This window comes from Pseudophryne corroboree, chromosome 8, assembly GCF_028390025.1.
Source record: "Pseudophryne corroboree isolate aPseCor3 chromosome 8, aPseCor3.hap2, whole genome shotgun sequence".
Lineage (NCBI taxonomy): Eukaryota > Metazoa > Chordata > Amphibia > Anura > Myobatrachidae > Pseudophryne > Pseudophryne corroboree.
This window is the reverse complement of record NC_086451.1, coordinates 399,883,968-399,896,631: the sequence shown is the minus strand read 5'-3', so window position 1 is coordinate 399,896,631 and position 12,664 is coordinate 399,883,968. Positions and strand designations below refer to the sequence as shown.

The window sequence follows — 12,664 nt, the reverse complement described above, 5'->3', positions numbered from 1 at the left end:
GCAATTGTGTGCAATCACAGTTTAAGAGCTGGCGGGTGGTAGCAATGGGGAAGGCATTGCGACATTCTGGGGATGGCAGCGCGGCATTGTGGGGATGGTCCGGACATTGGTGGCGTGTCCGGACCGCTTGCGGGAGAGGCTGCGGTGGCTGCGTGATGTCACATGCAGCCGCTGTGACCCAAAACATGGTGGCCTGGCACTTTGCGAAGTGCATTTCAGCAGGTGGGGGGGACACAGTGTTTACCTTGTGCTATGTGGCCCCTCGCATGCTAGAGAAAGAAGTTGTAGCTTTACGGGATTTTTTTTTGCAAACTACAACTTATACTGAATAAGGCCCTTTATCTCCATATAAACTGAAGTTATTTGCCCGCTAATCCACAATATAATCTATCTGCCTCAGATTTATCAGTATAAACAGTTTTTTTTTAGTTTTTTTACTAATATTAATATTTACTATAGATGAATGTGTGTACTGTGGTATTTATTTTTCCACTTCTTTTTAATCTTTTGTTACAATGTAATGAAAAAATACTGTCTATTGGTTCTATATAATTAACTGCAAAGTGAGAGTGTTGTTGCATTTCACTCCCCTTGTGACCTAATCTAAACATGGACTCACAAATTATTGTATGCAGCCCTATGAGTCTGCAAACAGAAATCCTTGAGTCCAGCAGCATCGCATAAAGCCGCACTTACTCTCGCTGCAATTAACTCGCAGTTAATTGGATTGACCCCTTTATGTCATTTTAATTAAAACTTCGGTACTTGTGTATTTTACGGACTCATTACCTTATTATATGGTACTTTCGGTAGCCGACAACTGGCAATATCTTCTAAAATCACTTTTCAAGGATAACAGTTATTTAAGCTAGTTCTGCACATACATTTTTTTGGTGTCGTTTTCTTTGTAAAGTGAGGAACCGCAATTAGTGCGCTGTATCCCCTCCTGGGCAAGGTGCCTCTCTCCGCTACCGCTGCGCTCATCACAGGTTACTATTCCCCATCATAGTCCACGTGGATCATAAAGTATGAAAAAGTTCAAAGAATGAAAAAAAAATAATTGAAAAACTCATGTCTCTGCAATGAGTCCATAAATGAGTCGGTAAAGTACACAAGTACCACATCTTCTGTGAGTGGTAAATTACATATTTTATTGTGTTTTTTGAATTGTGATATTTCTTAATACATAGTACTGGTTGCTTGCTACTTTATTTTATACTATTATATTTGGTTTACTATATATTGTTATTGCTGTTTTAGACCATATAATACACTATACTATATCTCTTCTGTGTAATTTTTTTTTGGGGAATTGGCACATCCCATTTGGTGGCGGCTGGTATTATATTATATTTTTTGTGCTATTCATGCATTATCATACAGAATATGTACCACACCGTAGCATCCTGACATTGAAGATCCTGACATTGGAGGGGGTAAGTATTTCTAACCCCTAGTCCCCCGGTCCCCTACCCTAAATCTTGTGGTGTGGTGGCCAATCTGCCCCTGGCGATGGCTTACCCTTGAGGGGGAGGGTGTGTGTGGCTAGGCTAACCCCCCCTAGTGCCTTACCCTAAGCCTCCTATTGCCTAAGCCTAACCCCCCCATGACCTAACCCGTACCCTGATACTCACCTTTGGGATGTCAACTGTCTGTGATCTGGCACCAGTCTCCTGAGTGGTGTCGGGATTCCGGCATAGGTCACATGACTGCCGGCATTCAGACGGCTGGGATGCTAAACGCATCCTGCTCATACAAAACCTGTGCTCTGCACCCTAGATCACAGCTGTGGGACAGGAAAGCCAGTTCAGCATCGCCAGACTCCTTCCCAAATTTTGCTAAAGGCTCTGGCAACGCCTGTTCTACCATTGGTTTAGTCAATATCCTGTTAAAGTAATGTCATTCTTACCTGTCCCCAGGCTGAGCTCATAATCGCTAATGCTTCATTTATACAAGACAAAACAGTATCGATGTCATCATCCTCATATTTATGATGATTTCCGAACATCAAGGAAAAAATAATATTGCAAACAGATTTGCTGAAACAGTGCTGAGGATCAAAAAAGGATTCTGAAAGGGATAAAAAAAAAAAAAAAAAACAGAAGGTTTTAATCATTAAACCAGAGTGGAGAAATCCAGGTACCGCTTGATGACACACTTAGCCGCTGATGCGGCCTGCAGCGCAGTTTGCTGATGGTGCCAGCATGAGCAGCGGCTGCACAGCAGCTGTGCGGGGACACACATTGCAAACACATCCTCGAAGAATGCAACTGCAATGTGATTGACTGCGGTGGGCGTCGACTTGGCATTGAGGGGGCAGGGTGAATGGGGGCGGGCCGGGGACCGCTTTCAGCGCAGCTGCATGACATCACACGCATCCACTACAGTTTAAAACATGACCACTAACCACCTGACAGCGTTGTCAGTGGTCAACCTTAGTTCCTGTGCATCTGCAATTAGATTGTGGATGCATCGGGAGGTGGCCTCATGCATGCTGGGTGGCCTTGCCCTGTGCTGGGCGGTCCCCAGAACGCGCAGAGATGTACGCAGATCTGGCTGCGTATGCAGCCATCTGCGTTCATCTCTGAATAACCCCTTTAAAACACAAAATATGTTTTAAATAAACATTTAATAAAAATATACAAAATACATATTAACTACTGGGAATGGAAAAAATGTATCAGTATCACACCACTCAGTGGTCACATATAGTTACAGTAAAATATAGATAAAGTAAAATACAGTAACAATATATGGACACTTATAAAATATATGGACAGTTAAAATTTCTGTATGCTGCAGTACTGTAAATCACATAGCATCCAATCTTCTATTTCAATCAGTACCATAAAGTTCTCTTGAATCACTAATGCGGTGTAATAGAGGATATATAATGTAGTTGAAGCTAGAGTGACCATATTATCCCTTTTACCTGGGACGCTCATGGATTACACAGGTTCTGTGCGATTAAGGTCCTGATGGGCCTGGAGTTGAAATTTATAAAGGGCCTATTGTGCTCCATCTCAGGGGGTGTGACCAGCATGGCGGGGGTTTTACTTTTGATATGGGGGTGAGGTTTGACCCATGGGGTGTGGCTAAAACCATGGAGGACATATATGAAGCATACACCACCTGTTATATTATTGACCACTGAATACTACTTCATACCAGTTGTGAGTGCCATCTCCATAGATTTACTATATATATATATGGCAAACGAGTATATTACCCGATCAATGTGACAGGGCATCCACACCATCGTCAGGACCACATGCAATACATACAATGTATTGTATGTGGTCCTGACACCCTGAAATGCTGACAGTGGAATATACTTCTTTGCCCCGGGAAAGCTGCACCGAATCCCTGCAGCAATCTCAGCTACTTCGGAGATTGTAATGTGTGTCCCCATCCGGGGATGTCTTGTCCCGGGAGTTGTATGTGACAGAAGTCACCGGGGAGACAGGGAGGGAGATTACAGCCTATTTGTATGATCCAGGGATGTGGTAAAAAAACCTGAAAGGACAGGACCAAACAGGAAGGCTGTAATCTCTCTCTTTCCCTGTCTCCCCGGTGACTGCTGACACATATGCCCCCCCTTCACACCACCACGCAGTCTTACCACCACAATGGCTGAAATATCTGCAGGAATCTGGTCCGATGTTGCGGGGACCAGAACGTTCCAGTTTTTACTAAATCCCCCAGGAATGCTCCTAACATGTAATGCCCCCATTAGTGCCAGTTACAAATAATGCCCCCAGCAGTGCCAGATACACATAATACCCCCAGCAGTGCCAAATACATCTAATAACCCCAGCAGTGCCAGATACACGTAATGCCCCAGCAGTGCCAGGTACACGTAATACCCACAGCAATGCCAGATACACGTAAAAACCCCAGCAGTGCTAGATACACATAATTTCCCAGCAGTGCCAGATACATGTAATGCCCTAGCAGTGCCAGATACACGTAATACCCCCAGCAGTGCCAAATACATCTAATAACCCCAGCAGTGCTAGATACACGTAATGCCCCAGCAGTGCCAGATACATGTAATACCCCCCAGCAATGCTAGATACACGTAATACACCCAGCAGTGCCAGATACACATAATACCACCAGCAGTGTCAGATGCATGTAATGCCCCAGCAGTGTCAGATACATGTAATACCCCCAGCAATGCCAGATACTCGTAAAACCTCCAGCAGTACCAGATACATGTAATGCCCCTGCAGTGCCAGATACATGTAATAACCCCAGCAATGCCAGATACACGTAATACCCCCAGCAATGCCAGATACATGTAATGCCCCAGCAGTTACAGATACATATAATGCCCCCAGTAGTGCTCACCGCTGCTGGGCTGCTGCTGCTCGTGTCTGAGGGAAGGGAGGGAAGGCACAGTGCAGTGTGCATCTCTCCTACCCCTTACTGAGCCCGGTCTCCAGTGGCCATTTGAAATATGGCGCCGGCTCTTGAGTCAATCATAGGTCGTGGCCTGGAAGCCAATCAGGAACCGCCGCTGGCCGGTCCGCGAGCTGCAATTGGCTGGTTGTCAGCACCATATTTGAAATGGCCATGCGCCCCCTTCTAGAGTGGCTGCTCATATTTACCATGCCTGGAGCCGGCACTACACACACATTATATATACATAAACACACACATATATATGTATGTATGTATGTATGTATGTATGTATATATATATAAATATTTACACACACATACATATATATATATATATATATACACATCTATATATGTATACACATAAATATATATACACGTGTATATACAACATATAATATACACACGTGTTCCTCAGTATGCCCCACTACTGAATCAGTCAGCAGCAGCCAGCAGGTAACGGGTCTGATACCTCACCTCAGTCTGGAGGATATCAGACACCCTGCTGCTGTTGCTGCCGCCACCAAGCCGACCACTGTCATGGAGATGCTGCCTTGTGAGCCCTGCTGCCATGTCCTGGGCTGTGTTGCGGACTCTGCGTTGCGGAGTCCATATCAGGACATAAGGACAAGTGTGATAGTGGCAGGCAGGGCGGCACCTTTTTGACGTCAGTTGCCGTGACGTCATCAGGCGCGGAGGCGCCGCCGAGACACACTGTAGGTAAGGCTGAGAAAGCCTTATTCTGTCTCTGTCAGCGGCATCATTTGATCCTTCGGTGCCGCGGACATGGGAGGCGGATCTCGGGTGGTGAGGGAGGAGGGGGAGGAGGGGGAGGGGCCCACCTAGGACGCTGCACTGCAGGCTGCAGCAGAAGGAAATTTTATTTCCTGTTTACTGCAGCAGAGATCTGCGATGCTCTGGGCCTATTTTTGGAGCTGGGCCTGGAGCTGCAGCTCCATTAGCCCCATTATTAATCCGGCCCTGGTTCTGTGGCTGGCTGACTTCAAGCCTGCATTTCAGCTGGTTTTAGTCATCCACAGAACCTGTGTAATCTATGAGCGTCCCAGGTAAAAGGGATAATATGGTCACTCTATTGAAGCAAAGTAGAATATATAAACTCCACTCTTCTTAAAAATAGCACTTTAAATAAATGCTAGAGCACATGTTCTCAAACTCAGTACTCAGGACCCCACACAGTGCATGTTTTGCAGGTTTCCTCACAGTATCATCAGTGAAACCTTTTAAAATGTGTCAGTGAGTAATAAATACACCTGTGCACATGCTGGATTACCTGGAAAACGTTTACTGTTTGGGGTCCTGAGGACTGAGAAGGTCATTCAGATCTAATCTCTGGGCTGGGTTTTTTGCTGTCCTGCTTTCAGATAGTCGCTGCCTCCAGTCAGAGCCGGCCCTAGGCATAGGCAAACTAGGCAATTGTCTACGGCATTTGGAATGCCTAGGGGCACAAGCAGCTTCTGCTGATTAAAATGATATGCAGCATGCCTATATTCTGTGTGTCTGAGGCTGTATCTGCATACAAAATTGCTACATTACAGTGTATTCCTGTAAATCACTGTAACGTAGCATTTTGTATGCAGATACAGCCACAGTCGCACACAGAATATAGGCATGCCGCATATCATTTTAATCAGCATAAGCTGCTTGTGCATCCTAGTCACATAGTAATGCAAATAAGATACAATTTCTGCAAAAACAGTGCCCGGCGTTAGCAGTGCTGCCAGCTGACTCACGCCAGACATCTCCTGCTGCATGGCTTATTAAGGCAAGATGTATGAGGACACATCTGTATCCAAGCCGAGGCAGTGGTCACAGTGTTTATTGGCCGTGTGCGTGCTGTGTGTGGGTGGGTTGGTTGTGCAATAGTGTTCAGCATATGTGTCTGGAGTATTATGTGTGTCATGTGTATAAATGCATTAATAATGTGTGGCATATGTGTAAGGGGCACTATGTGTGTCATTATGTGTATAAGGGCATTAATAATGTGCTGTATATGTAAAAGGGACAATATGTGTATACGGGGATTAATAAAGATTGGTATAAAATGCAATGCGCAATATGTTTTAAGAACATTAATAATGTATGTAATATGTGTAAGGGGCATTACTGTGTGATATTATGTGTATAAATGCATTACTAATGTGTGGCATTATGTGTATAAGGTGCACTACAGCGAGTTCTAATGTAAAGAAAGAGCAATGGGGTAATGTGAATAAGGAGTGCTAGGGGGCACCAGACAAAATCTTGACTAGGGCATCATATTGGTTAGGGCCGGCTCTGCCTACAGTGGGAGTGTATTTTCGCTGTGCAAGTGTGCGATGCTATGTGTACGCCGAGCTGCCAAAATCCAGTGTGTGCAGTCTCTGTGCAGGCCAGGACTTACTCCTACAGTGCGATACATTCAGGCTGATCGAGGCCGGAGCTGATGTCAGAAAGCCTCCCTGAAAATGCTTGGACACGTCTGTGTTTTCCCGAACACTCACAGTAAACGGACAGTTACAACCCACAAACGGCTTCCTCCTGTCAATCACCTTGTGAACGCCCGTGCGAACTGATTTTTTGCACCATTCCGTCGCTGACCGGTGATACCCGTTGTTGTTGTCTGAGGAGCGTGCGCATTGTGGTGCATACGCATGCGCTGTTATGACCTGATCACCCACTGTGCGGAAACGCACAGCAGCGATAAGATCTGAATGACCCCCTGAGTTAGAGAACATACGTGCTGGAGTATCTGAAGGGAATATATTGATTGTAACAGATTGTCGCCTTACAGCTCTAACCGAGGAGAATCTCAGTGCATAATAGTCAGTCTCTATGCAGTCCCAGTGAACACAATGTAAATCAAAAGTTACTTCACCCTTACAGATATATGGTACTTTCTCACTACAACAGAGATTCAATGTAGATTGCATGAATAGGATCAGTCCTAAAGTGGCATGCCAATGGCATAGAGATGCTGGGAGAGGGGGGGGTTTGCACATGCATACTAGTATAACGGTACACTCCAAGTTCTTCTTTGCTGCGGCTCATTGTGTTTGAAAACGAGACCAGCACATAGGGGGTAGCACAACAGACCACTGGGTTGAAAAGTGATCACCAAATTCTGAAGTTATGGAGTTTCCTGGTGTTTAGTGATCACTTTTGCATCCAGTGTTAATGCTTATACTGTATGTAGCCAATCTCCTGCACTTTGACATCAGGATCAGAAAATCCTGCAGAAGTTGGCGAACTGGCAACTCCAATCCTAAGCTAATGCATACTGAAATCCGCAGACCATTGCTAGTGACACAATGCTTCATACTGTAGCATCAGACAGATCATAGCATCTTCACAAGCGGTCCTGAAAACCCAATAGGCCTACCCAGGGGATGCGGTCAACATCCCGCTGGACGGGATCCCGGCGGTCGAAATACCGACGCCGGAATCCCGACCGCCACAATCCCGACATATTCTCCCTCCGTGGGTGTCCACGACACCCATAGAGGGAGAATATAATAGTGTGCCGAGCGTAGCGAGGCACCGTGCCCGCAGCGTGGCGAGCGAAGCGAGCCCGCAAGGGGCTGCGTTCCGCTCGCCACCCCTGTAGGGATTGTGTGGTCGGGATTCCGGCGTAGGTTTTTCGACCGCTGGGATCCCGTCCAGCGGGATTACGTACTGATCCCCTACCCAGTTGGTCAGTTTTAGACTATAATTTTTACATAACACTAAACTCTTGCAACTGAGAACAATAGACTGCAGCAGAGTTGATGCCATACTTTTTTATGGTCCTTCAAAGCTTCCTAATTTTAAAACTTCTAGTAAAGTCAGGGTGGCCCTTCAGTTGCATAAGAAAATAAATTCCAGTCAGGGGGGCAGATGTATTAACCTGGAGAAGGCATAAGGAAGTGATAAACCAGTGATAAATGCAAGGTGATAAACACAACAGCCAATCAGCTCCAATATGTAAATTAACACATAGGAGCTGAATGGCTGGTGCATTTATCACCTTGCATTTATCACTGGTTTATCACTTCCGTATGCCTTCTCCAGGGTAATATATCTGCCCAAGAAACAAAGAAAGGAATAGCAGCGCTTAAATAAAAAATAATAAAATGAATTCGTATATAAAAATGTCTTAAAAGGAGCATATAGAGATGAATGGATTGAAGGTTAATAATATTCAATTTATTAAAACAATTAACAATACAGATATTGTACTAAATATTGTGCTAAACCTTTTGAAAAAGCTGCAGGTTCTGCAGCGAAATGCGTCAGGTGTCACCCCACATTGTCTACCAGCTATTTGGACGCTGCCTTCGCTATATCCGGACCTTTATTGGACTTCCACAGCTTCGTGCAGATGCAATTGATGAACATCACCACCAACTGGTACCACTGTTTATCCACTCAGCATTGAGGTCACCGCAAACCTGGTGAGGATTTGGGTCCCCAGTGACTCCACCCATCTAAAAGGGACTTCTTCTTTGGGACTTCTTCCTCCAGTAGCCCTTACAGTGGTAATGTTAATAAAGGACTGTGCCACCAGCCCTCCAGTTATTCATCTGCACTGATTTAATTTATAGTCCAACAAAATTAAGGAACGGACAGCACATTACTGCAGCATTTGTGGTGGTTCTGGTTGCTTTTAATTTTTAGCACAATATTTAGTACAATATCTGTATTGTTAATTGTTTTATTAAATTGAATATTATTAACTTTCAATCCATTCATCTCTATATGCTCCTTTTAAGAAATTTTTATATACGAATTCATTTTATTATTTTTTATTTAAGCGGTGCTATTCCTTTCTTTGTCTGTTGTTTTTAGCATTATACAGGATTGACTAACCCTGTCCCTATAGCAGCAGCTAAATTAGAACATCACCCCATTTTTGCGCCTGAATTTAACCTAGGTTAAACATTTTTTTTGCTAATATATCTGCCCCATTGTTTGAAAAACTGATGCTCGAGTCTAGAACTACTCACATCACAGAGTTCCAACATAAGAGATTGAAAGACCTGATAGAGTAAGCACTACATGTTGGCTCAATCACCAGCCAAACGTAATAAGGGCATGGCTCACCAACTGACTTTGCACTAGGTGAAAAGACCCTAAGGGGTCTATTCAGTACCTGTCGAATTCTCTCCGACGGAGAGGATCCAACAGTTCAGTATTCAATTTGCAGGCATTTTCGCTGGCTTTGGTCCCGTTTTTGACATGTCAATCTGAGTTTTTAAATAATTGAATTGGCATTGTTGAAAACAGGCCAAAAACCTGTCGAAAAAAAATGCCCATAAATTCGACAAACTACGTGTATCGGCAGCGGATTCGATACACATACTTTTAGACAGTGTCATTTTTAACGACAGTTGGAAAAATTACACTGTTATTGAATGGGTCAAATACTAATTCAACCCATATTTGTCGAAAAGTGCTGTATTTTCCGACTGTCGGAAAAAACGGCACAAATTGTATAGACCCCTAAGTCTACTCCACCGAAACCTAGCAAAGTCATCAGTTACATTAATCTCATCCAATGGCACATGAGGGGCCCTAAAAACAATATTACACTAAAGGTCATTTAATACACCCTGCAAATGCAAGAGTACAACTGGAAATTATGTGGTCCACTGTCAATTGACAACATGCACCACACCCAGGATAACTCAACAAAATATGCTTTAGTGGCACAAGCACTAACCTCAGATATAAAGGAACTCAACAGTGAAATAGTTCAAGAAGAAGAAAGTTTCTTGTCAAAACATTAGTGTTCCGTTCTGCAGGCCAAGAAGCTGAACACCAGGAACCATCCAGGCTATAAACAAACACAGTGGACCCAGCTTTAAATGTTAATAGCTGCAAGTGGTGATGACCAGAGGAGCAATCTACAGGAGAACCCCACTGAGTTGGCTGGAGAAGGAAGCCAGATTGATAAATACAGTACCTCCTAAATCCAATAAAAAACATGGTGCAGTTTAACAAAGTCTGTCATTGCTACATAAGCCTGCCCAAAGAGCATCCCTCTACAGATCCGGATACCTCCTAATGGCACAGCCATCCTTTGATCAGAGCGGCTGCATGTGCCGCCCCGATCTCGAACACGCCATGCCCCCCGTTCGCCCCACCATGCCTTAGTTTCCCCACTGCCGCCCCCGCAATGATTCATCTCTGCCTTAAAAACGGAGCCTCCCTCCCAGCAAACACATCTGCCTGATGGACAGGCAGAAGCATTCGCATTTACTGCGGGGCACCTGTAGTAAATGCGGGCGCATGTGCAAGGCAGGCCCTGCACATTCGCCCGAAGCATCATTGAAATTTTTGCGTTTGGATCGCCAATTGCGATCCAATCTGAATGAGCCCCACAGAGAACAAATTCTGAAAGGATAGCAAATGCCCAGCACAATGAAGGAAATCAGTGGGACTGAGCAATTCTGCTACTTCTGAATCGCAAGCAAAATGCCAATAAAGGAAGGTGCTCAACCACAACTGGAATTTTATTCCCCCCAAAAAACATGCTTTCAAAACTTATCCGAAAATTTTTTTTTTTTTTTTTTTATATATATATATATATATATATATCTGCTAAAGTTCCGAATGATGCACATTTAGAACAGGCAAGGCACTACAGGACTTTTTCAATGAGATAATTTAATGAAAACATGAAAATCGGTACATCACCATGAGCACTTAATCATCAGAACGATGCTGCATTTCGGGCCCCGCAGGGTCCCTTCTTCAGGTAGGTGAAAGTGCTGTAAAAAGAGGACAAACATGTACAAACAACATAAAACACTTACCTAAATAGACTCACCCTGCTTGCATGTGCGGCTTCAGAACGGCGTGGTACTTCCGGTGGGCGACGGGCGCAGACCCGGTGACATCATCCCAATGCGCGGTAACCATGGCAACCCGTGTACACCGCAGATTTCACAGCCGCTTGGAACGCATACCGCTTGCACTGGGAGGCTAGTTAGGAAGAATATATAAATGAAGAACCACATCACTGATAAAAAAGTACATTGTAGTGGCATATTGCAAAAATATAAATACCGCATGAATATAAAGTAATCTGATCAGGGGCAATATATCAACCCTGAATGAACATCCATATTATGTAACGGGGAATACATATACAGGAGGAATAAATGAGAAAACTGACAAGAAAAGACTATATGATATGTAATGCAAAAGCTAGAAAAATGACTAGAGATAACTGGAAGTCTCCAAATTGGCCACAAACGCAGTAAGCTAGAAATAATAAGACTAATCAAAAAGAAATTACACAGTCAAAAGGTACGAAGGGCATTCCAATTAATCTTTTCATTTAAGCCAGATGGTTGTAAGGCATTAAGTTTTAAAATCCATCTTGCTTCTAATCTGTGTAGAGCCAGACTTCTATCGCCTCCCCTATGCAGGGGGGGAACATGATCAATAAGTTGATATTTTAAATCAGATAGAGCGTGGGCTTTAGCACAGAAATGCCTAGATACCGGCTGGTCATTAGACTTTAGACATTAGACTGCGTTTGTGGCCAATTTGGAGACTTCCAGTTATCTTTAGTCATTTTTCTAGCTTTTGCATTACATATCATATAGTCTTTTCTTGTCAGTTTTCTCATTTATTCCTCCTGTATATGTATTCCCCGTTACATAATATGGATGTTCATTCAGGGTTGATATATTGCCCCTGATCAGATTACTTTATATTCATGCGGTATTTATATTTTTGCAATATGCCACTACAATGTACTTTTTTATCAGTGATGTGGTTCTTCATTTATATATTCTTCCTAACTAGCCTCCCAGTGCAAGCGGTATGCGTTCCAAGCGGCTGTGAAATCTGCGGTGTACACGGGTTGCCATGGTTACCGCGCATTGGGATGATGTCACCGGGTCTGCGCCCGTCGCCCACCGGAAGTACCACGCCGTTCTGAAGCCGCACATGCAAGCAGGGTGAGTCTATTTAGGTAAGTGTTTTATGTTGTTTGTACATGTTTGTCCTCTTTTTACAGCACTTTCACCTACCTGAAGAAGGGACCCTGCGGGGCCCGAAATGCAGCATCGTTCTGATGATTAAGTGCTCATGGTGATGTACCGATTTTCATGTTTTCATTAAATTATCTCATTGAAAAAGTCCTGTAGTGCCTTGCCTGTTCTAAATGTGCATCATTCGGAACTTTAGCAGATGTGTGGATTTTTGCAATGGCACACAGGTGATTGTTTTTTGACTATTTGAGTGCCGGATCTATTCTTGGATTTGTA

At 44.0% G+C, this 12,664-nt stretch overlaps 1 protein-coding gene across 1 annotated transcript in view; it reads right to left on the bottom strand.

Annotated features, from left to right (window-relative positions):
* Nucleotides 1-12,664, bottom strand: part of LOC134949290 (cytochrome P450 2A4-like) — a 132,326-nt gene that overhangs the window by 65,189 nt on the left and 54,473 nt on the right. The window contains exon 4 of the mRNA XM_063937787.1: nucleotides 1,910-2,070. Coding sequence (XP_063793857.1) covers nucleotides 1,910-2,070 — 161 coding nt within the window. The remainder of the gene's footprint in view (nucleotides 1-1,909; nucleotides 2,071-12,664) is intronic.